The sequence below is a fragment of the Emydura macquarii genome, unplaced genomic scaffold (assembly GCF_026122565.2).
Source record: "Emydura macquarii macquarii isolate MOO-44397 ecotype Brisbane River unplaced genomic scaffold, CSIRO-AGI_Emac_v2 contig_719, whole genome shotgun sequence".
Lineage (NCBI taxonomy): Eukaryota > Metazoa > Chordata > Testudines > Chelidae > Emydura > Emydura macquarii.
The window spans coordinates 368,974-390,267 of NW_027130856.1; the positions used below are offsets into that span (position 1 = coordinate 368,974).

General features: G+C 40.3%; 1 protein-coding gene across 1 annotated transcript in view; it reads right to left on the reverse strand.

Annotated features, from left to right (window-relative positions):
- Positions 1-21,294, reverse strand: part of ODAD2 (outer dynein arm docking complex subunit 2) — a 147,075-nt gene that overhangs the window by 94,605 nt on the left and 31,176 nt on the right. Inside the window, exons 10-12 of the mRNA XM_067542791.1 lie at positions 6,290-6,436; positions 5,839-6,048; positions 5,255-5,491 (exon numbers count right to left, since the gene is read on the reverse strand). Of these exons, the coding sequence (XP_067398892.1) occupies positions 5,255-5,491; positions 5,839-6,048; positions 6,290-6,436 (594 nt within the window). The remainder of the gene's footprint in view (positions 1-5,254; positions 5,492-5,838; positions 6,049-6,289; positions 6,437-21,294) is intronic.

Below are 21,294 nucleotides of genomic sequence, written 5' to 3' on the forward strand. Positions count from 1 at the left end.
AGAGGAGGAGAATGAGGGGCAGGCAAGTGGGGAATCCATTCTCCTTGACAGCCAGGAGCTGTTTTTAACTCAGGAGCAGTGCAGTCAGGAGCTGCACAGCATCATGTCTGACCATGATGCTGGGAAAAGTATCTCTAGGAAGTATGGAATTTCAATCAAAGTGTGGGGGTTACATCCTCTAATGTGTTCTGTTTAATATGAAAAAAGAATTAGGTGGAGTGGGGATCGGCTTCCTGGTAGATGCTCCAGCTATGTAGAGGTTGCCTCTGGAAAAGACTGTTTATGTGTATAGGGATGGCCCGAGAATCCTCCATGGAGATCTCCAGGAAACTTTCATGGAGGTACTCAGCAATCCTTTGCAGAAGGTTTCTGGGGAGAGCTGCCTTATTTCTTCCACCATGTCCTTTCCATGGGAAAGGACACTTTCCCATTTCACTCCATTATTAAATCTGCTGGCATCAGTGTGGAACACTGCATAGCAGCATAAGGACCAGATCTGTACACCGATGCTTGCAGCATCTGCTCCCATTCCACCTGTATTACCCTGAGGAGACTAATATCACATAGAGTCATCTAGGGAAAATGGTTGAAGTTTTCATTACACATGCTCATACCACAAATAATAGTGCGTGTGATCTCCCACCCAAGGCAGTTTCCGGGTCCCTCAACCACAGTTTCCCTAAGATGAGGTTATTTTGGTTGGCTGGGTATGGGTGTTAATGTGTTTTCTCCTTGCTGCCTTTCCCCCCACCTCCAGAGCAGCCTTGGAGAAAAAACACATTTTGGGAGGCTTAACGCTGCTCCCTAGTCATGTTGCTGGGGAAAGGAGGGCCTTATCCACAAGACACTCTGTGCTCCTGACTATAATTTCCCAAAAGTGGAGAGGCTGTCGCATATTAGAAAGCGGAAAAAGGGAACTTGAGATGACATGTTCAACGAGATAGTGAACGCCTCTGAGACAGCTGACACGGAGCTAAGAGCTTGGAGGATTTCGTTGTCCGAAAAACTGGACATGGACATGGAGAGCAGGAGAGCAGCCCAGGAGCACGAGCATGCCATGCAAGACGAGATGCTGCACATAACAAGGAATCAATCAAACATATTGAGGAGTCTGATTGAGCTTCAAGAACATCAACGGCAAGATAGACTCTCTCTGCAGCCCTTGTAGAACTGCCAGCAACCATCGCCCTGTTCTCAAGTCCCCACCACCAAATGTTCCAGGAGGAGGGTGGGCAGGGTGCAGTATGTATTCCACTTGACACTGGGGGAGGGTAGTAAGAAGAAAGGCAGTCATTCTAAGATCTTTGAATGTGCAGGCTTCCGTACTTGCACAGACAAGTTGCATTTGTTTCTCCTCTCCCACTTTTATTACTATGGTTGATCAAAGTTAAATTATTTTCCTTTCCCTTTACTGTTAAATTTATGCAATGAAAGTCAACATTTCTGTATTGAAGTACTCCTTATTTATTATAATCATGGGGGTTATGGAGGAAGGAGAGGTTCAGTGACACTGATGCAATGGAGGGGATGGTATGGGAAGGCACAGCACAGATAAGTAGCACACATTACTGTGCTTCATACAGAACCGTGTTTTCAATGCCTCCCTGAGGAGCAGGGTTCCTTGGTGGGCTCTCATTGTTACATTGGTATCTGGCTGTTCAAAGTTTGCGGCCAGCCTGTCTGCCTCTATGATCCAACCCAGGAGAAATTTCTCTCCCTTTTTCTCACAGACATTATGGAGCACACAGCAGGCAGAGATAACAGTGGGAATACTGATTTCACTGAAGTTTAACCTAGTGAGCAAACTGCACCAGCAACCCTTTAAACATCCAAAGGCACATTCCACCACCATTCTGCACTTGCTCAGCCTATTATTGAATCGCTCCTTATCGCCGTCCAGGTGCCCGGCATATGGCTTCATAAGCCAAGATAGCAAGGGGTAGGCTGGGTCTCCCAGGATCACTATTGGCATTTCAACATCATCAATGATTATTTTTTGGTAGGAAGAAAGTCCCTGTTTGCATCTTTCTGAACAGACCTGAGTTCCTAAAGATGCATGCATCATGCAACTTTCCTGATCATCCCACACTGGTGTAGGTGAAACGTCCTCTGTGATCCACCAGTGCTTGCAACACCATGGAAAAGTATCCCTTTTGGTTTACGTACTCTTTGGCAAGGTGGTCTGGTGCTAAGATAGGGATTTGTGTGCCATCTATCGCCCCACCGCAGTTAGGGAAATTAACCATCGCGACAAAAACATCCACTATGTCCTGCATGGTTCCCACATTCACTATCCTTCTTAGCAGAAATCTATTCACGGCCCTGCACACTTGGATCACAGGAGCTCCCATGATTTGATTCCCAACTGACCAATAGCAGTCTGGTGTTGCTAGTTTCCACAGAGCAATGGCTGCTCACTTTTCCCCTATCAGAGCAGGTCTCCTGTTAGTATTTCTGTGCTTCAGGGCTGGGGAAAGCTCTGTGCAAAGTTCCTGGAAAGTAACCTTATGCATCCAAAAGTTCTGCAGCCACTGCTCATCATCCCATAGCTTCATAACGATGCAACCCCACCAGTCAGTGCTTGTTTCCCGGACCAGAAATGATGCTCCACTGTGTTCAGCTGCTACGTGACTGCCAGCAGCAACCGGGAATTGTTTCACTCTATGGCTTGTAGCAGGGCTGCTTGAGTAACATTGCAATTTTCCGCACTGCGACTCCTCTCTTAGTCCTTGAAATATTGCAGGATAAATCGCAAGGTGTTTGTAATGTTCACAACAAGAGTGCAGAGCTGAGCAGGCTCCATGCTTCTCAAGCAGTGGCATATGCACAGCTGAGCCAGGGTTTCAAAAAAAGGCATAAAAAAGTATTGTCTTGTTTGCTGTTGGTATCAAGGAGGGAAGAAAGGAGGGAGGGAGGAAACTGCATCACTGGAGGCTGAAAATCTTCCCAAAAACCCCTCTGGCTAGTTGCATTGTGAGATAGCTATCCACGGTGCACTGCTCTGTTCATCAATACAAGTTCGGCTGGTGAGGACACACTCCCCCAATGCAATGAGTGTGGTGTGATCATGCCTGATCAACTTCATTAGTGCGGTGGCTGGATGTCGACTGAAATTAAATTCACTTTGCAGTGTAGACATGCCCAGAGGCTGCTTTCTGTAAGACCCCCGCCACATTTATTACATAATTTGGGAAGTGTGTAGAAAATGAAACATGAGGATTGCAGGAACAGAAAGGAGGGTCTCATGGTAAAGGCAGCTGAATGCTGCCCTGGAGAATTGGATTCTATCTCAACCTCTGCCACAGAGTTCTTATGTTCTTAATGTTGCTGTGTCTCAGCTCCCCTTTGTAAAATAGGGATAATATCACCCCTTCACCTCACAGGGGATTTATGAATTAATGTTTGTGATGCACTCAGAGACTATAGTTCTAAGACTATGAAGAAATTAATCATTTTGTCTTCACTACAAGGTTTGAATAGTATGTGGTATATTGGGCCTAAGGCCACATATTGAACAATTAGAATAAAACTAAATATTGAATAGCTGCTCAGTAATTGAACACCTTCCATCAACTGTGCACTGAATGAGGCTGGGGTCCTGTGGAAAAAAATACTATGAAATCATGTGATCATGACTTTGCAATTTTAATGAAGTTCTATTAACTTAGTTTTTGTGTGTAATTTTAATAGCATGCTTCTAGGCATTCTGTGCTTATTATAATTGCAATTCTTTAGATAGTTATATATTACTGTATAGAGCTAAAAAGCCTTGTCCATTTTAAATATAAACCAATATTTTTAAATAATGTTAAGGTCTGAAAAATGACAAAAGTCAGGAAATTCAAAGTTAGGAACTACAATGTGAGTTAAAACCAGGGTGTCTCACTCGTAACTTTTAATTTCCTGGCTTTTATTGGTTTAAATAAGATATTTATTCTACTTAAACACAGGACCAAATTATGCTCTCAGTTACACTAGTGAAATGCCACCGAAGTACACTAAGTGGGATCGCACCAATATACCTGGGAGAAAAAATTGGCCCATTATTTTTATTTTTATTTCTTTTCTGTTCTTTTAAATAAAGTCATTTTAAAGTTGTAAAATGCATATTATTAAATACATTAAATTCAGAGCATTAGAGCAATCTTTCTGATAATACTTTATTTAGACAGACATTTAAGAACTCACAGCAAAAGAGCTCACATTTTGGCAGTTTTGAAAACCTGGATACAATCAAGACTGTACAATTTGTAATGGAAACATGGAGGCAAATCACACTTTCCTTTACTCCTGCTGAGACTGATAAGATGCTGTTTTGTATAAAGCACATGGATACTGTAAACTATTTTAACTTGTGTTGTGATGGGATTATCTTCTTGTCCATTGATCCATCTGTACCCTTATACATATTTTGAATTCCCACATATTCCTCCCTAAGAATACGGTTGTTTCCAATTCAGTTTTCTGCCATTTAATCATATTATTGAATCAGGATGTAACCGTGACAACTTTTGTAAATCCACTTTTCAAATTTCTTGCAACAAAACCAGATATTTTTGTCAAATATGAAAAATTTACAAAAATGAAAATCTTGAACCACATTAGTTTCATATAAATTTTCTCTCACAAATCTTATGTAAAGATTGGGCCTTACAGCCTTATGAGCCATGACTTTCATTAAAAAACTTCTATAAGGCACCACCCACAGTGTCCACTCTCCAATGTTGCCCTTTAGATGGGACGAAACTACCTGATGGAATAGAGGGTGTCCAACAACATTCTTCCAAAAGGTAAGTTGCCCAGATTTACTTATTTTAAATCGTAGTCTGAGCCATCAGTTTAGAAAGGTTAGAGGTAGACTGGTTAAACTATAGGTACATCTACACTGCACTTACACTGCACATCCAGCTAAGATAGATATAAATAGTGGTATAGACAGTGAGGCATGGCTTAGGCAAATAGAATAGAGTGCCCTACATGTCTCACCTCAGGGAATATATCTTACATGGCACTCTACATGCCTAAGCAGTGCATCCCATGTCTATACTGCTGTTTTTAGCAGTGTAGTGTCCTGCTGCCACCACACTGCCAGAACCTTTCCCTGCTGCCTCCCTGTTACCAGTGCCTTTTCCTGCTGTCTCCCTCCTGCCAGAGTCTGTCCCCACTGCCTGAGTCTTTCACTGTGTTGGGTAGCTACACATGTAGTGCCTGTACTCTGTAAGTGTACACATAGCCTAAGTGGCAATAGGCTTACCTCGGATGCACATTCTTGTAATGTCCCCACCACAGGTGTCAACATGTTTGCATGTGGAGACTTTAGCAACCGAGCCAACAATGGAATGCCTCCAGCCCTACGAATTGCTTCTTTATTCTTGGTACTTTTGCTACAGCTCCAGAGCGCCAAAGCCCCACATCGTGCTACTTCAATATCTTTTGCCTGATGTGAAGTCAGATTGGCTGATCCCATTGGAACACAGTCCAGTAGCCCAACCTGACAAAAAAAATTCTTAATGTATTTAATGCAATTCAGGAAGATTCAGTGCTTAATTTGTGCCAAGACTTGTCACAGCTGAGCCATGGCACCTCAAGGCTTGGCAGTTCATAGCTCCGGCACCTCTGGGCTTGCTGCATCAGTTATGAATGTAAAAAATTGCTTGAGCCCCAGCACCTAATTGCTTGAGCCCTGGTACCTCTTTCATTAGAAATTAAGCACTGGGAAGAATGTAATTATATTGCATTTTAATGATACATAACTAATTTTTTATCCTGGCTAACAAATGACTTATAAAGTGGGAAAAAATAAATTCAGTAAATGTGTTGATTTTAATATCTACTTACTAGTCTCTTGATTCCTCCATGCTGTCTTACTGTCCTTCGGGCTCGTTTAAATCTGGCAACATTAGCAATTGTTTCAGCTGCCAAACATTTCAGATCCTTATCTGGGGAGTCTAGTATTTTCACCATGATCTGTAAGCCTCCAAAATCAGCAATTGTACGTCTGATCTGTGAATTCTGACTAATTTCCTTCAGGATTTTTAAAGAACCAATCTAAACAGAGGAAGAAATTAAATATGAGGCATTATTTAAGAATATATAATCATTTTAGCTAGCAATCATTTGAAATAATGGATTATCTAACATGTTCTCTCTTTTCTATGGAACCCATTAAACAACTCTTCTTTATACCATACATTCCATGGGATGTGGAGGGGAGTGAGTGGAGGAGGGGAAGTATTCTAATATTAGCTAGCATATACACAACTCAATTTATTTAGACAAACTTACTTACCTTACATTTAATTTCTTCTGTATCAAGTAAATTAATTAGTACTTCAAGACCCCCAACATCTCTGATGGCCAGTTGACAAGTTTCTTGAGCCAAGTTAAAATCTCTCATTGAACATAATGCAATTACTGTAGCTGTCTGGTTACCGCCCTAAAAGAATGTAAAAATAATTATATAGCTACAGGAAAATACAATCTTATTATTACATAAACATAAAGAAACTAACCCTATGTACTAGTTCTTGGCCCTATACTATTTAACATTTGTATCAATGAGTTGGAAGAAAATATGAAATTATTACTAATGAAGTTTGCAGATGATACAAAAATTGAGGGAGTAGTAAATAACAAAAAGGACAGTTCACTGATATAGAGCAATCTGGATTGCTTGGTAAGATGGATGCAACCAAACCCATGTCTACACTGCTAGATGTGTGTTTAAATAGAGCATGGTTAAATGTAAGGTCATACATCTAGGCCAAAGAATGGAGGACTCTAGCCTGAGAAGCATTGAAACTGAAAGTCTGAAGGGTCAAAGTGGAAAATCAGCTGAACGTGATCTTAGAGTGCAAAGCTCTGGTTAAAAGTGCTCATGCAATACGTTAATGGAATATTAAGTAGGAGTAAGGAGGTTATATTATCTCCGGATATGTCACTGGTGCTACTATTACTGGAATACCATGTCTTGTTCTGGTGTCCACTGTTCACTGTTGATAAATTGCAGAGGGTTCAGAGAAAAGCCACAAGAATGATTAAAGGATTAAAATTAATTTTATACGGAGAGACTAAAGGAGCTCCATCTATTTAGCTTACAAAGAGAAGTTTAAGGGGTCATTTGATCATAGTCTAGTAAGAACTTATGTTGGAGAACAGAAATTTGATCATAAAAGACTCTTCAATCTACCAGACAAAGGTACAACAAAATCCAATGACAGGAAGTTGAAGCAAGACAAAGTCAGATTAGAAATAAGTCACATATTTTAACAGTGAGGGTAATTGACCATTGGAACAATTTACCAAGGGCTGTGGTGGATTCTCCATCACTGGAAATTTTAAAATCAAGATTGGATGTTTTTCTAAAATATATGCTCTGTTCTAGTTCTGTTAGATGGAAGCAGGAATTAATTTAGGGAAGTCCTATGGCTAAGGATCACAATGACCCTTCATGGCCTTAAAATCTATGAATCTATAAAAACCCTATATCCAAATATCCCTTTGAACTCCATGAAAGTTTGGGTCAACATCTAGTTCTGAATCTTGCAGCTCAAGTCCATGGCTCAACTGAAGTTGTTGATATTGCAAAGGATTTTGAATCTGTCCACTCCAAAGGAGGATAATTTCCTAATCCATGCCTGACATACTGAAATCTGTAAACTCACTGGAAAAATGGATTATGATTCCTAATATGAAATGAATACATTTTATGAGAAATTTACTTTATAGATGCATAACATGCAGAAATTTCCTTAAAATAATAAAACCAAAAATGGTAGGTCAACTATATATAGTCTCATAAACACCTAACTCAAGGTACCCTACAATGGCCATCACAAAAGTTGGCTAGGAAATGCATGAGAAAGCAAACCAAACTATAAATGTGAGAAAAATATGTGATATGGTTTCAAATCAGAAACCTACATTTGAAAAGCTTGTTCTGTTAATCAATAAAGTTGACATGAATGCAGTTTTAAAGGTAATTTTTACATCTGTTTCTTCTAACTAAAAATATCCAGATACAAGAATCCACTCTTACAGAAACTGCTCAATTATCAAGGACATACTTAGATGTCTGAGACATTTATCTTTTACTGGGAAAATGCCTAAAAATAAGTCTATGTTGTTGTAGACGTGTCAGTCCCTGGATATTAGAGGTCTGTGAGGTAATATGCTGTATGACTTACACAGAGCTCTTCTGTAAGCTCGAAAGCTTGCCTCTCTCACCAACAGAAGTTGGTCCAATAAAAGATATTACCTTACCCACCCTGTCTCTCTAAAAATAAGTCTGATTATTTGTTTAATCATCACTATATGGTCCTGATTCCCCAAAGCAATTAAGCATGTGCCTAACTTTAAGCAGTAGGTAAACCTACTGAATATAGTACATTCCGTACCAAAATACTGTATAATGTTTTTAGCAGCTTTCCTAGAGAAGTGTTCTTTTTCTGGCATATCATGTAGCTGGCCTGTCTAAATGATAGAAAAGCCCACTTCTCCAGGAAAGAAGACTGCAGAACTATAGCTATATGCTGTCTGTGAGTTCAAAAAGGCTATCAGCTGTTCTTTTACAAAATATATAATCTTCATAGCATAGCTCAGGCTATAGGATATTTTCTAAACTTGCTTTGCTTTATAAAACCTTGAAACAGGTATTTAAAGACACAACACGTCATTTCATTTCACTCCAAGTGATATCTTCTTCTTTAAAGGACACACTCGCTAAACTGTAGCTATATTTTGCTCCATCATGCAATGTTCATCATGCTACACTTATCTATTACATATGTAATGGTTGGCATATGATACTTGGTATGTTCCAAGTATTTAAAAAAAAACAAAACTTCTTTTTATGCCATATTAAATAAAAATAAAACAATATGAAAAATATAAATGTATTTTGTTTTTCTCCTTCTAAATTGCTTACACAGCTTAATATACATTTTTCAAGTGAAACCACAATAAAATATTTTTCATATGTTCAAAACATTGGTTCTACAGCATACGTAATACTACTTGTGGCCACAATAATTATTTCTCTTTCTTGTAGTTATCATTACAGTAAGTCATACAGAATAGATTTTAACAAACGTGGAAATAGTTAGCACCCTATTAAAATTACACAAAATCATGTTATACCCTTTGAAAACTCATGGGTTGGATTCAAAATGAATTCTACTGGCACTTCACCAATCAATTTTAAGGATTTAAATTAAATGCAGATTTAGTTTAAAATGAGTATCTCTTCTTATATAATGATATAGTATAAGTATCTACAAATTAGATGAAAATAAAATATAAATTCTAAAACAGGATGTATGCTATGCTAATAAATAAAGCATTTTCTAACCAATGTCAGTGCAGTAATTAGAGTTCTTAAGTTCAATACTAAGGCACATGTCACACAGCTGAGAATTACAAAACTATAAAAAGGGCCACACAAAAAAACTTTGTTTAAAATAGAATCTACTTCATAGTTTGTCTTTCCTTCGTTTTTATTTTTTAAAGGATTTAATGGAACAATTTTTAGAGTTCTATGATGTACAGTAAAATCTGTTTAAAAACTTAACAAAATATATCCAAAGCCAGCTATATTGGAAAATGATATGATCAGCATACATAAATTTGGTATGCATGGGCCTGATTGCCCCTTCTGTGAGAAAACTGATGGGAAGAAGGACATCTCTGTGAGGCTTTCTTTGTAGAAATGTCTCCACAATTGTTACATTGGGGGCACTTCATGGGGCCTATCCACCAACACTGCAGATTCCCCAGAACCCAAACAGATCCACACTGAGGCCTCATCAATACCAGCAGTGGTGCTTCAGAGGCCTTCCCCAGCCCATTCCATGGCATTAGGGCTTCTTCCGTTGCTGGTGTTCCCTGATGCGCTCTGTCCCCACCTTAAAAGATGTTCTCAACTACAGAGGGCTACAGAAATGTAATACAGACTGTGGTGGTATTATCTTTCCCTTCTAAGCCATAGATTAGTAGAGTTTAAGGCCTCAAAGGAACATTAGGTCATCTAGTTTGACCTCCTCTACATAACAGATCATTATATTTCACTTGTGTGGAACCCAATAACTTGTGTTTGGCTAAAGCATATCTTCCAGAAAGGCATCCAGTCTTGATTTGAAGACAAGAGATCTCACTTCCCTTGATAGTTTGTTCCAATGGTTAATCACTCTCACTGTTAAAAATGTATGCCTAATTTCCTATTTAAAGTTATCTGGCTTCAGCTTCCAGCCATTGGTTCTTCTTATGGCTTTCTCTGCTAGATCAAAAAGCCCTTTAGTACCTGATATTTTCTCCCAATGAAAGTACTTATACATTGTAATCAAGTCATCTCTCAGTCTTCTTTTTGATAAACTAAACAGATTGAGCTCATTAAGTCTATCATTGTAAGGCATTTTCTTCAGTCCTGTCCTCATCATTTACCTTTCTGCCAATCTCTGTCATCAGCAAATTTTATCAGCAGTAATTTTATAAACATATAGATGAAAATGTTGAATAGCACTGGAACGACTACTAGTCCCTGGAGAAAACCAGTAGAAACATGCACATTTGATGATTCCCCACTGACAAATACTTTCTGAGATCTATCAGTTAGCCAGTTCTTAATGCATATAATGTGCTTTATTGATACTCTACAATGTTAAGTTTTTAGCCTTGTGTGGTTGGTGGTGAAAGAGGCACATTTCCCCTGGCTGTATGGACCTGCCTCTCATCTCACAAATCCCCAAGCTGACAAAGGCCTTAGGGAAGGCTGCACACTACTTCTGAAGCATCAAAGAAGACATAAGTAGATTGGGACCTAATAAAAAACTCATAGACTATAAGGTCAGAAGGGATCATTATGATCTCAACACAGGCCACAGAACGTCACCCACCAACTCCTGTAATAGACCCCAACCTAAGACTGAGTTATTGAAGTCCTCAAATAATGATTTAAACACTTCAAGGTACAGTGAGTCCACCAGCAAGTGACCCATGCCCCATGCTACAGGGGAAGGAGAAAAGCCCCCAGGACCTATGCAAATCTGCCCTGGGGGAAAATTCTTTCCCGACCCCAAATATGGCAATCAGTTAAGCTCTGAGCATGTGGGCAAGACTCACCAGCCAGACACCCAGAAAGGAAAAAAGCTGTATTAGAAAATGGTTAACTGTTTAATTGAAACAATATTCAGTGTAATTAGAATTGAAGTTGGGGCCCTGCTTTGGGGTTCATTAAGCCACATGTAAGAATTCCAAGTATGAACATAAGAATGGTCATACTGGATCAGACCAATGGCCCATCTAGCCCAATATCCTGCCTTCTAAGAGTGGCCAGTGCCAGATGCTTCAGGGATAATGGAAAGAACAGTGCAATTATCAAGTGATCCATCCCCTGTCCATGAGTCCCAGTTTCTAGCAGACGGAGGTTTAGGGAAACCCAGAGAATGGGTTTGCATCCCTGACCATTTTGACTAATAGCCATTGATGGAAGTGTTTGCCAGAAGCTGGGAATGGGCATCAGGGGATGGATCACTTGCTTATTACCTGTCCTGTTCATTCGCTCTAAAGCACCTGGCATTGTCCACTGTTTGAAGAGAAGATACTGGGCTAGATGGACCATTGTTCTGATCCAGTATGGCTGTTCTTATGTTCTAACAAAGGGGCTAAATGTTATAAGGAAGAGGCCCCCATCCTCCACCTCAAATGGCTCTAAGAGCTTATCTAAATGGTATAGCAATGCACACTACAGGGCTGCATAATTTCTAAAGCACATTAACATAATGCACACTAATCGGGCCATGTAGACTGTGCTGGTGCACAGTAAAAGTTCCCTAGTGCCATTAAGGAGCTTTTAGTCCGCATAAGCAGGCTCTACACTGAACAATTAGTGCGCAACAGTTAGTGCACTTTAGAAATCACAGTCCCATAGTGCACATTGCTGCACTGTGTGGACAAGCCCAAAGTCCCCAAAAACATTTTTTGACCAAAACTATTTGGCAAATTTGCAAAACGTTTCAGGTCAACTGAAGCAGCTTTTTTTCAGTGAATAAACTATTTGTCCAAAACTGTTTGCCCTGCTCTAACTATAATAATAATAATACTTAGTTCCTATGTAAAGTCAGTATTTGCCAACAGTTCCCACCCTTGGTATGTATTGTAAAATGGTGACTTTTTCATGATGTCCACTGTACATGTTGTTATAAAACAGGCATGTTAACTGTAAAAAAAAAATCTACATTTTTATGTTTCATTCTTTCTTTGTTACTGCTCACATCATCTAAACTAAAAAGATTCAGGCCAAATATTGGAGGTGGGAGTTCAAAAAGTGTTCAGATGTCATGGAGAAGAGTGTGGTATAAACAGATTATAGATATTTAGTAGCCAGAGCTGCAACGTTAGCAAAATACTTTTCTTGGAATATGGCACAGAATCATCTCTTATACGAGTATTACTTTCTGCCAAGTAACTGTCCACCATGGAAGCTGAAGAGCAGCAATATTCACTTGTTCAATGTCAGTTAAATTACTCTCCCTCCCCTAAAAAAATGGTTTTTGTTGTCAGGCACACCAAAATTATGTCTGTTAAACTATCTATGGAGCTGTAAGTGCTGAAAAAGGCACAATGCTCTGGCACAGTACTCTGGAGGATCAATGTGAATTTAACTTACCTGTATTAGAAAAAGGTTTCAAGCACACATTAATAATATTGCCCCCTTTCAACCCGAGTAGCTAGTCAAAGTTTGGGACCCTGGGTATGTTCTGGGAGCAGAAATTGCTGATAGACAGGTATTTATTTTAGGCAGCTTTGTTTATTTACAAAGAATTTAAAAGTCCTGTGTCTGTGAACACAGAAGGAATCAAATTGCAAGAAACAGCTTGTTTCGCTCACAGCACCAAGATCACTCCTTTCAGCCTACGTCCCTGACTCAAAATTTCTCCCCAGGTTTATTCCAGGGTCAGCCACCATGTTTTCCGCTGTTCCTTCTGACTCTCTCTCTCTCTCTCTCTCTCACACACACACACACACCACAGCAAAAGCCCTCTGCTCATTCAGTCCAAAAATTCCTGGGTGAGTTCACAACCCCCTTTTGTTTTACGTGGGTGGATTGTGATTAATTTATCCTGAGAGTTATGTTAACTGAAGAGTGTGTTCACACCTCATCTCAAAGAGATTTGTGATCCAAGCAGTCATCAGTACCTCTCAGTTATATGTTTCTTTAAATTTGTGTCATATTCCAGCAAATTGTTCTGGTTTAATTATATTTTTATCTGCATAGACATACTCTACTGTTCTTCAGACTCTAACAGAAGAGCACTAGAAGATAAATAATAAAATGTGTGGCATTTTATAGAAATTACACTATAGTACTATCATATGCAAGTCAGAGATAATGTTGTTCTGTAATGAAAATAAATTGGGTAATATTCAATTTAAAAACAGTATACATATTTTGTTTTTCACAATCTATAGACAATTAATACTGTGTGACTTATTTACGTTATGGATGAGACAATTATTCTGCTCTTGTTTGGATTCTTGTATGCACCAATGTTACACATTTAGGGCCAGATTTCCAGACTTTCCAGAAAATTTCCAATTTTGTAGGAGCTGATTAATTTGCTTTCACAATTATACACTCACAATAATTTGTGCCTGTGGTTGGTAACTCAGATATCTAAATCCACAATCTACATGTGTAGAGATGTTATCATCCAAGTAGCAAATTATGGGTGTAATTTTCATCCACTATTTGTGCCTGGAAAAATGGAGGTCCAGTTAAGGGTCTACAAAATTTGCCCATTAAAATCTGGGTTTTCAATTCTGTAAACAGTTTTGTTGTTCAGAAATATTCTGGGACACCAAAAGCTTTAAGCTATTTCTGTAATTATCACATGGCTTGCAAACATCATTAACGTTTTCAAATTATTTTATATTTTTAGTGAACAAATTACTGCTTGAATCATATTTTTCCTTTCCTTTTAAAATATATTTATCGCAGATTAATTAGTACTTAAAGAATCATCCTATTCCATAGGCTAACATGCCTTTTAAAGTGAAGCTTTCAAAATTAACTAGAAATACCTTTCAGCTACCCACAAAATATTTTGTAATCCACATATGGTTTATTAAATTGATTCAAATTGTTATAATGAATATTAGTTTACCCTTAATTTGGAATGTTTCCAGCATCATTATAATTTAAGAATGCTATAATTTTTCCATTTTGTAGTTAAAATACAAACTTAGTTGGTCCTTTCTATTTGTTTCACATCAAGTTTTGAATAAAACATCTATAAGCAACATCAATGTCATCCTCACATGCCATAAATTTAAAGATGCTTCATATAAAAGTGTTGCTGTATATACCACCTGTTAAATTGCAGGGGGATTAGGCTGCTACTTAAAACTCTTTAACCTTTCATGAAAATAAGCATGAATCTTCATTTAAATAGGGGTGAGGGGGAAGATATTTTTAATAAGGCAAATTCTCTAAGGAATTTTTTATATCTGCTGAGGAACAATTCTATATAGAGCTAAGTATTCTTTTTATTACTACTAAATATTCAAACTATGTCATGACTTTTAAAAGAATAAATGGTGAAAACATAATATATACTTATTTGGTCTCTAATTCAAATGCAGAGGGTACCATCTGCCGCACCAACACACTATTCTTTCTAACACATTTAAAGCTTGGTTCTGACTTATGCCATTGCCATTGACACACTGCTCTGGCAATGTAAAAGTATAGAATGTAATTTACACCCATTTTAAAACATCTTAACAGTGCCAGAGTGGTATATTAGTGTAAATGAGAACAAAGGTCTCACTTCCAGTTCAAAGTTACTTTAGCATCAGTGAAAAGTTCCAGAGGGGTAGCGGTGTTAGTCTGTATACGACAGTCCTGTAGCACTTTAAAGACTAACAAATTTCTGCAGGCATGAGCTTTCGTGGGCTGCAACCCAATTTGTCAGATGCATGAAATAGAAATCAGATAGGAGGTATACATATACATCCAAGGGTAAGAAACAACAATGGGGAGGGTAAGTGTAAACAAAGTCCATTCAGTTAAAGTAGATGAGGCCTATTCACAACCATTAATTAGGAGGTGAGAATGTGTGAACAGTGACAATTACTTCTAGTAATGAGATAACCATTCCAAGTCTCTGTTCAGACCCAGTTTTATTGTGTCAAGTTTGCATATGAGTTCCAGCTCTGCAGTTTCTCGCTGAAGTCTGTTTTTGAAGTTTTTTTTGTAGAAGTATGGTAAGACTTGTATGGTATGGTATGGTAAGTCCTGGGAGACTGAAGTGCTCTCCTACTGGTTTATGGATGTTACCATTTTTTATGTCTGATTTGTGTCCATTTATTCTTTTGCGTAGGGACAGTCCAGTTTGGCCAATGTACGTGGCAGAGGGGCATTGCTGGCACATGATGGCATGTATTACATTAGTAGATGTGCAGGTGAATGAGCTCCTTATGGTGCGGCTGATGTGGTTAGGACCTGTGATGGTGTCACTAGAGTTGATGTGTGGGCAGAGTTGGCAACGGGGTTTGTTGCAGGGATAGGTTCCTCGGTTAGTGGTCTTGTTGTATGGTGTACGGTTGCTGGTGAGTATTTGCTTCAGGTTGGGGGGCTGTCTGTAAGCAAGGATAGGTCCGCCTCCCATGGCTTGAGCAAGTGAGGGATCATCTGCTAGGATAAGTTGTAGATCCTTAATGATGTGTTGGAGAGATTTTAGCTTGGGGCTGTAGATGATGGCCAGTGGTGTTCTGTTGTTTTCTTTGTTGGGTCTGTCCTGTAGTAGGTGACTTCTGGGTACCCATCTGGCTCTGTCAATTTGTTTCTTCACCCCTCCAGGTGGGTATTGTAATTTTAAGAATGTTTTACGGAGATCCTGTAGGTGTTTGTCTCTGTCTGAGGGATCGGAGCAAATCCGGTTGTATCTTAGGGCTTGGCTGTAAACAATGGATCATATAATGTGTCCAGGGTGAATGCTGGAGGCATGAAGATATGTATTGCGGTCAGTTGGTTTTCAGTATAGGGTGGTATTAATGTGACCATCCGTTATTTGTATTGTAGTGTCCAGGAAGTGGATTTCTTGTGTGGACTGGTCCAGGCTGAGGTTGATGGTGGGGTGGAAATTATTGAAATCCTGGTGGAATTCTTTGAGGGACTCTTTCTCATTGGTCCAGATGATGAAAATGTCATCAATGTACCATAGGTAAAGAAGAGGTGCTTGGGGATGAATTCTGAGGAACTGGTGTTCTAGGTCAGCCATAAAAATGTTGGCATACCGTGGGGCCATGTGGGTGCCCATGCTGTGCCACTGACTTGAAGGTATAGATTGCCTCCAAATCTGAAGTAGTTGTGGGTCAGGAGAAAGTCACAAAGTTCAGCTACCAGGTGTGCCATATCATCATCAAGGAAAATGTTCCTGATGGCTTGTAGTCCATCTTTGTGTGGAATGTCGGTGTAGAGAGCTTCTACATCCATAGTGGCTAGAATGGTGTTTTCTGGGAGATCACTGATGGATTGTAGTTTTCTCAGAAGTCAGTGGTGGCATAGGGCCTGAGGAGAGAGTCCACATAGCCTGACAGTCCTTCTGTGAGAGTGCCAATGCCTGAGATCATGGGACGTCCAGGATTTCCAGGTTTATGGATCTTGGGTAGTAGATAGAATAACCCTGGTCGGGGCTCAGGGGGTGTGTCTGTGTAGATTTGTTCCTGTGTTTCTTTAGGGAGTTTCTTAAGTAGATGTTGTAGTTTCTTTTGGTAATCTTCAGTGGGATTGGATGGTAGTGGGTTGTAGAATGTGGTGTTGAAGAGTTGTCTGGCATCAGTGGTATCCAACTGAATGAGGTGCAGCATTGCCAGTTCTCATGATTCAGCAGGAGTCTCACAATAACTGATGTTTCTTTTTAAAGCTCCAGCTCCTGACTTTCAAGGAGACTTAGGCTCCTAAACCGGGAAGTTTGGAGCACAGGCTGCAGAACTGGCAGGAGCAGCTGCTCCCCAGTTGTCTGCTGCACAGACTCCCAGTTGCTCAGCTGGGAAGCAGAAAGTTTGCTTGCTCCATGTCTCTCAGCATCTGGAGCAGTTCCAATATGGCTGCCCTTCCCCAGGAGGCAGAAGAAATGGGGAAGGGCAGCCAGCCAACCAGAGGAGGATTTCCCTGTAGGCTAGAGTTTTTCTCCAGAACCGTGTAAAAGGGTTTGGAAATCCATAGCTTATCAGGAAAAACCTTAGAACTGGCAGATCTGGTTTGTATTGGAAGTGATAATGTTGTGAAAGTATGTATCTTTTAGGTCGTGTAGGGGTTTTGTATATGAACATCCATCCTTCACGTAACCTTGCTATCAATTATGGTTTACTTTTTGTCCTTCCAACATTTACTCGATACAAATTATTGTATTTTCTAACTTGGGAACCTCAGGGTTTTTTAAGTGTATTTTAGTTCCTCTTTAAAATGGCCAAAATATATGTTTAATCTCTCTCTCACACACACACACATCCTAAAAAATTATGCCTATGTTTCTATGCAAATATATTTATATATGTTGAAACATTATAACTGTTTGTAGATATACCTTCTCTTATGCCACCTGTGTCATGAACACTTGCTCATATGAACAGGTATGCCAAAAATCTACTCAGTCTGACCAGAAGTACAATGTTTGTGCTTGAATTATAAATTAATTCCATGTGCTAGTTAAAGTCGCACTTCGTCAATAAAGAGTTTCCACCACTGTCTGTGGTATGGCATTACAGCATCTTTTTTCAGCTTTATCTGACCCTTTGGAGATTTGCTGCTCAACGTAATTAACAGCTTCAAGAGAAGTGTTTTGTTTAAGAATATGTACTTTTTAATTAATTAAAAAACTCGTGTGATGTGTTTGTGTATGTATATATACACACATAGGTATGCATTCTGAATTTTCGTAACAGTACTGTTGCTTTATGGAGATGGACATTAAAAGCCCTCTTTTCAAGTATTAATCATTTACTGAAAGATATTCCTTTGGGATGAAATTTTTCATGCTTGTTCTGTATTCTACAGTGATTGCTGTTGACAGGTCGAACGAGATCTGTTCAGACTATTTCTAAAATATAACAGCATGAATAACATAATTCTTTCACTTTCAAACCATTTTTGCAGTCTAGTAATTCAAAATGGCTTCATACATACATACCTATGTTTGAACAGTTCAAATATTGAAAAAAATAGTTACTTACTGTAAGTGTGGTTCTTCGAGATGTGATGCAGAGGTGTATTCCAGTTAGGTGTGTGAACGCACAGTGCACTGGAGCCAGAGAATTTTGCCTAGCAGTACCCATAGGAGGGGCGCTCATGCCTTGTGCTCATAGCCCCTCTGCTCGCGATATGAGGCAGCACCACCTTGATTTCCCCTTCAGTTCCTTAGCACCGAATGCCCAGAGACTAGACTCCGATACAGAGTGGGTGGAGTGTGGGTCATGGAATACATAGACATCTCGAAGAACAACAGTTACAGTAATCATTTCTTCTTCTTTGAGTAGATACAGCAGTATGTTCTACTTCAGTGACTCAGAGGTAGTACCCACCCCAGGAGGCCGGGCTTGGATTCTACTGGAAAAAAGATCGCAGAACATCCCTACCAAAACTTTCTCAGGTAGATGCAGTTATGGCATAATGGTTTGTAAACGTATGCATGGACGACCACATGGCAGCCCTGCAAATGTCCAGTATTGAGATGTCACTGAGGAATACTATTGCTGTTGAGTGCCCTCTCGTAGAATGAGTTTGAACCCGCTAATGAAGGGATAGCGGAATCTATTTCATATGCAGTCTTGATACAGAATGTTATCCATTTAGAGATCGTCTCTGAAGAGACCACTTGCTCCTCCAGACAATCTGCATATGACACAAACAGTCAAGATGAAGCATGAAACGGTTTAGTTCTGTCCAGATAGAAAGCTAGACATTGCCTGACATCTAATGTATGGAGACACTGCTCCTCCAGAAGGGAATGAGGCTTAGGAAAGAACACCGGTAAGTATACTGCCTGGTTCAAATGAAACTGAGAAACCACTGTAGACTAACATTTTGGGTGTGGTCATAAAGTCATTTTGTCTTTGGAGAATTGGGTATGAGGAGGCTCTGCCATCTTAGCCTGAAACTCACAGGATCTCCTCGTGGACATTATCACTACCAGGAATGCAGTCTTTTGACACAAAAGCAGAGAGGGACAACATGACAGGGGCTTGAATGAAGGTCCCATTAAAGCTGCTAGGACCATGTTAAGGTCCCACATAGGAACCAGCTCTTGGATCAGGGGATGGAGATGAAGAAGCCCCTTTTAAGAATCTTGTTATCATGGCATTGGAGAAGAGTGATCTTCCCTAAATGGGAGCATGAAATGCCAATATCGATGCCAGCTGCACTTTCAATGAACTAAGCGCAAGTCCTGATGACTGAAGATACTCCAAGATGTCCTCAATAGAAGCCAGTGTCAGCTGAATTCTGTGAGCCAATGACCACACCGAAAACCTGTTCCATTTTGCCAACTAGGCAGTTCTGGTGCAGGGCTTTCTATTGTTGAGTAGGACCTGTTGAACTGCTGCCGAACACTGCACTTCCTCCCCATTCAGGCACGAAGCAGCCATGCTTTGAGATGCAGGGAGTTGAGCACAAAATATAAGGTGTGACTGTGATTCTATGTGAGTAGGATGGATGGAAAGGAAGGGGTATGGGAAGCTGAATTGACAGCATAAGAAGTTCAGAGGACTAGTACTGCCTCATGCCAGGGTAATGAGAATCAGCTTGGCCCAGCTGGCCTTTTTGAAGATGATCTGTGGGATGATTGGGATCCAGGGAAAAACATACAAGAGAGCTGACTGCCACTGAAATGCAAAGCGTCGGACAGGAAGCCAGACTGAGTCCCCCTCCAGAATACAACAGATGACATTTCCTATTATCCCTCATAGCAAACAGGTCAATTTTCTGAATGCCCCAGGCTGTGAAGATGACCCAGAGGATACTTGTCTTCAGGGATCACTCATGACTCAGGGAAAAATTCTTGCTGAGATGGTCTGTGAAATGATTCTGGACCCTGGGCAAGTGTTCGGCTATTGGAGTGACGCTCTCCTTGATGCAGAACTGCCACAACCTGATTGCCTGTTGGCCGAGCATCCTGGAACATGCTCCCCCTTGCCTGTTCACATAATACATTGTGGTGGTATTGTTGGTAAATATGTGAACCACTGAGTCCGTCTTACAGTCCAGAAAAGTGTGACAGGTATTGTAGATGGCCTGAAGCTCCAGCACATGACATGAAGGGAGGACTCCTGCTCCCACCACTGAACTTGAACTTTCAGCAACCCCAGATGTGCTCCCCCACCCATCAGGGAGGCATTGGTGACAATAGACATGATTGGTACGGGCCAGACACAGGGAACACCCTGACAAACACTCTCCAGTCGAGCAATCCCAGTGTAGTATTGCTGTAAAAAAGGACTTTCTCTTTCGAACCAGCCATACAGATATGGATTCCTTTCTTCCTAAGGTATGCCATCACCACAACTGTGCATTTGGTTAAAACCCAAGGGACAGAAGCGAGGCAGAAAATATCCTGAAAATGGCACTCCGCTATGATGAATCGAAGGAATTTTCTGTGGCTTAGCAAAATCACCACACAAAAGTAGTGTCCTGAAGGTCAAGACCAGCAAACCAGTCATTCAGAGACAATGTGAGGAAGATCGCCAATAGAGTGACCATTGAGAACCTCATGTATCAGATATATTTATCAAGGCTGCAAAGGTCGAGAAGGGGTATTATCCCTCCCTTGGATTTGGGTACCAGAAAGTACCGGGAATGGAAACCCTGACCCTGGTATTCCAGTGGAACTTCCACCACTGCTCCCAAAGCCAGCAGAGAGTGAACCTGCTCAAGGAGCAGTACGTCATCAGAGGGGTCCCTGAAGAGGAATGGGGAGTGAGGGTGGAGAGGAGAGACAGAAAGGAACTGGATGGCATACCCTGATCTGACAGTGCTTAGGACCCAGCTGTCGGTGGTGATCAAGCCCCAAGCATTGTGAAAGTGGGCCAACCTGTCCCGAAATTGAGGGGACAGGGAGAAGGAAGCAACAACTGGAACACTGCTCCAGACCAAGGAATCAAAATGGCCACTGGAGGGGCAGAGAGTGCCAGTGAAAGAATGTCAACTGGCCAAACTCTAGATCCAACTGCTTCCTCCTATGGGATCTATGCCCCTTTCTGGAGTAGTCCCATTGTCTCGGGGGAGGGAAAAGCTGTCCAAAT